At 39.5% G+C, this 3,300-nt stretch overlaps 1 protein-coding gene across 2 annotated transcripts; it reads left to right on the top strand.

Annotated features, from left to right (window-relative positions):
- Positions 1-509: 509 nt before the first annotated feature.
- Positions 510-2,990, top strand: LOC148870082 (ATP synthase small subunit 6, mitochondrial-like). 2 transcript variants are annotated; one of them, XM_088971915.1, is made up of 3 exons: positions 510-806; positions 904-946; positions 2,782-2,990. In XM_088971915.1, the coding sequence occupies exons 1-3, from the start codon at positions 686-688 to the stop codon at positions 2,786-2,788; spliced, it is 171 nt and encodes a 56-aa protein (XP_088828041.1). In that variant the 5' UTR covers positions 510-685; the 3' UTR covers positions 2,789-2,990. The 2 variants fall into 2 exon arrangements, with proteins under 2 accessions (XP_088828041.1, XP_088828042.1); XM_088971916.1 differs by having other exon boundaries at positions 2,757-2,990.
- The last annotated feature ends 310 nt before the right edge of the window (positions 2,991-3,300 follow it).

The following is a 3,300-nucleotide window of genomic DNA, read 5'->3' as shown; positions in this document are numbered from 1 at the left end:
TAGACCCGACCCACCCCAGGCCCATGTAAGCCTAGGCTAGGGCTTATGTTTTAGGCCCAGAACCTTAGGCCAGACTGGCCCTAAGCTATAGTGTTTATCATAAGTGCAAAGGCCGGCCCAGCCCATGATCACCCTACAGTAATTGGATACGGAACACGTTTTGACTTTTGAGAAAATCTAAAACTTTGGTGATCAAAGGATGGGGCGGGCGGGCAGAGGTGGTATTTGTCCACCCCACCCCGAGGGCCAGGCCAGACCCAGGGACCGGCCTATGCCCCTTATTTTAGATGCTAAACCTGGCCCGGCCATGACCACTCTAGGTCTCTAGCTAGCTAACCTGGGCTAATCATGGTCCACTTACAGCACAAGAGCCAGGCCGGACTCAAGCACGGGCTATGCCCCTTAAGACCAGCCCGGCCCGGCCCTAATCGCTCCTAGACAAGTAGCCAACAAAACTGGGCTAATCATGGTCCACTTAAAGACTTGACACAGTTGCGCCAAAGCGTGGTAGAATTAGATCGTTTCGGCCACAAAAGCGTAGTAGTAGACTGTAGATCCTTCGGGCTTCATCTTGAAAACGCGGTAAAATTCTCTTGTAGAGGATTGCGGATTTGCGGTGCGGCCATAAAGACTGACATTGGGAGAGCGTGGGAGAAATGAACGAGGGAAGAAAGCAGCAAGCAGGATGCCGAAATTCGATCCGTGGCCCGTATTTTTCAGGCGCGAATGGAACCGGAACTGGCCGTTCTTGGTCGGATTCGCCATCACTGGCACTATCCTCACCAAGTTTTCTCTTGGACTCACCGGTACTATTTTTCGTTCTTCTTTCATTTATATTTTACTCCTCGTCAAATTTCGTCAAAACCTAATACGATCATCTTTGCAATGAAACCATTTCCGCAGAGGAGGATGCGAAGAACTCTCCTTTCGTGCAGAGGCACAAGAGGTACATCTACAAGTTGCTGCTAATTTTATACTAACCGCAAACCTTAGAGTCTGATACATATATTCTTTACGTTTTTCTTTTATTTTGTATTATTTTTTATGTTTTTTCATAATTGCTTTTTGGAGTTCCGCGTTTCCAGATCTTTTCAAGGGTATTGCTTTACCTGTAAGCCCCGACATTTGATGATGTCTGAAGTCCTTCTAGCTTCACTGTGTTTGTTTGCGATGTCAGATCTAGAGTTTTCTGGGTTTTATTGAAAGTCCTCCATATTTTAGGGTTTATAGAAATTTCATCTAGGGCCGTGGAATATAAATGCGAGCGTATTATCTTTTTGAGTTTATGCTTGATTTTGGTCACAGTAACAACTAGCAAGGAGTTGTTAGAGAATGCATCAGTTTGTCCTTCATAGATACCTTTATATGCCCATTCACATCAAACGTCTCAGTTTGCGCTATAATAATGCATGGGGTTAGATATTTCCTCATCCTTTTTGGTGGATCATTTCTCTGCAATGCATTGACTTATAATGACAAATTCATCTTGGTTGCATTACGTATTAAAACGTTGTGTGCAAGAAAATAAAATATGTCCACTGAATTAATTAAGTTTAAAAACACAAGTCTTGTTGGAGGGCCATAAACCCATGGAAATATAATATCCAAAAGAAGTTTATTTAGGCAAACTAATCAAATTGTCAGTTCAGTAGTTTAACACCTGGTGCAAGTGATACACCCAACCAAGTAAGATTTATTGTGGTATTCTAATTCTTATTAATAGAAAAGAGTGTGTCCTTGCTGGAGCATTTCATATTTGGCTGTTTTGTTCCATAAGTTATATACTGTATTTCTTCCTGTCATAGTTGAGGATAATGCTTTGCTTATGCACAGACAGACAGATACACACATGCGTATACATATTTGATAGTAAAAGAAAAAATGAAAAAAAATAAAAAAACAAATAGAAGAGGGTACAAGAACTGGTGCTAAGAAATGAAATCCCGTCAAGTATTGCCTATCAACCCACCTCAAGTAAATGATCCACCATCCAATAAGAACATACATCTCCCTTAATAACTAATACAATAAAAAAATAGAAACAAATAAAACTCATATACCACATCAACCACAATCACCCTCCTCCACAATATAATGTTGCCCTTCACCTTCAAGAACTGGTGTTACATACTTTTGTTGTTTTTTTGGATCGATTGTGGATCATTCTCTCTCTCTCTCTCTCTCTCTCTCTCTCTCTCTCTCACTCAGGTGTGGGTGGGGTAAATTTCAAGTTAAATGATACTGTAGTTGCCCCTTAGTATGGGGTCATTCTCTAGATAAAACATGGTAAGTCTCTTAAATCAAATAAAAAGCCTAACCTAAATGTCCAATATAAATAATTTGAAATTTTGAAATAATTCAGATTAATGGTCCCGTACTTAGTATGGGGTCATTCCTAATTTGTCAAGAAGGGAGGAAATGCTTTGTCTCATGTATAGGCCTCTCACTGTACATGGAACACACTTGTACATATTTATGGAAGAAATTCTTACCTTCCCTCCCCTCCCCCCCCCAAAAAAAATGGAAGAAATTCTTCTGAAATGCCTATTGGCCAAACAATTTAATTTGGTATAGCTTTTCTAATAGCTGATGTATTTTACTGCCTGTCAAAAAATCTAATTTCCATCAATAGTGAATGAAGGTGGATGGCATACTTGTTTGGTCTACCAATTATAATTATCTGTAATTTCTGTTGTGATTATTATTATTGTTATTTTTGCAGCAATCTATCGTTTGATGCTTCCTGTCTTTTGTAGGTGAACTTTTGACTTCTTGATGTAGTTGCTAGCAGCACACTTGGTTTCTTTCCATGGCAAGGGGGAGGGTAAGCTGTTTTGCTCTTTTATTTTTTATTTTTTGGGTTTCCTGAAACAAACAGACGAGCAGACAGATGATTTAAAAGCATTGTTTTATCTTGTCTTTGGATTTCTGTTTGTCTGTACTTTATATTTGAATTAAATAAAAGGAAAACCTTGATTGATTGGTTGAAACATTCTGCCTCTGTACCAGACTAGCACTGAATCCTGATATGGAGATAAACAATTATGGATTTATTCAGCGTGTTTGTAATGTCTCACCATGTCCCAAGTACTGAATAGGCTTAATCAACATGGTTAGCAATTGAATAACCACTAATTAATTAGTGTTATCCCACAAAACAGTTAATCAAGTATTGATAAAAATAATCTCACTAATTAGTGAATGGATTGGCTGGGGGTGGAGCGGGGACCTGTCCAAATTCCAAATGAACTCAACTGGAAGCCGGTGTGGTCAAACTCTTGTCAAAAAGGAAACAAAAGA

This window comes from Nelumbo lutea, chromosome 2, assembly GCF_056320005.1.
Source record: "Nelumbo lutea isolate HS-2025 chromosome 2, American lotus-T2T, whole genome shotgun sequence".
NCBI lineage: Eukaryota > Viridiplantae > Streptophyta > Magnoliopsida > Proteales > Nelumbonaceae > Nelumbo > Nelumbo lutea.
Note: the sequence above shows the minus strand (reverse complement) of the source record. Positions and strands in the feature narration are given on the sequence as shown.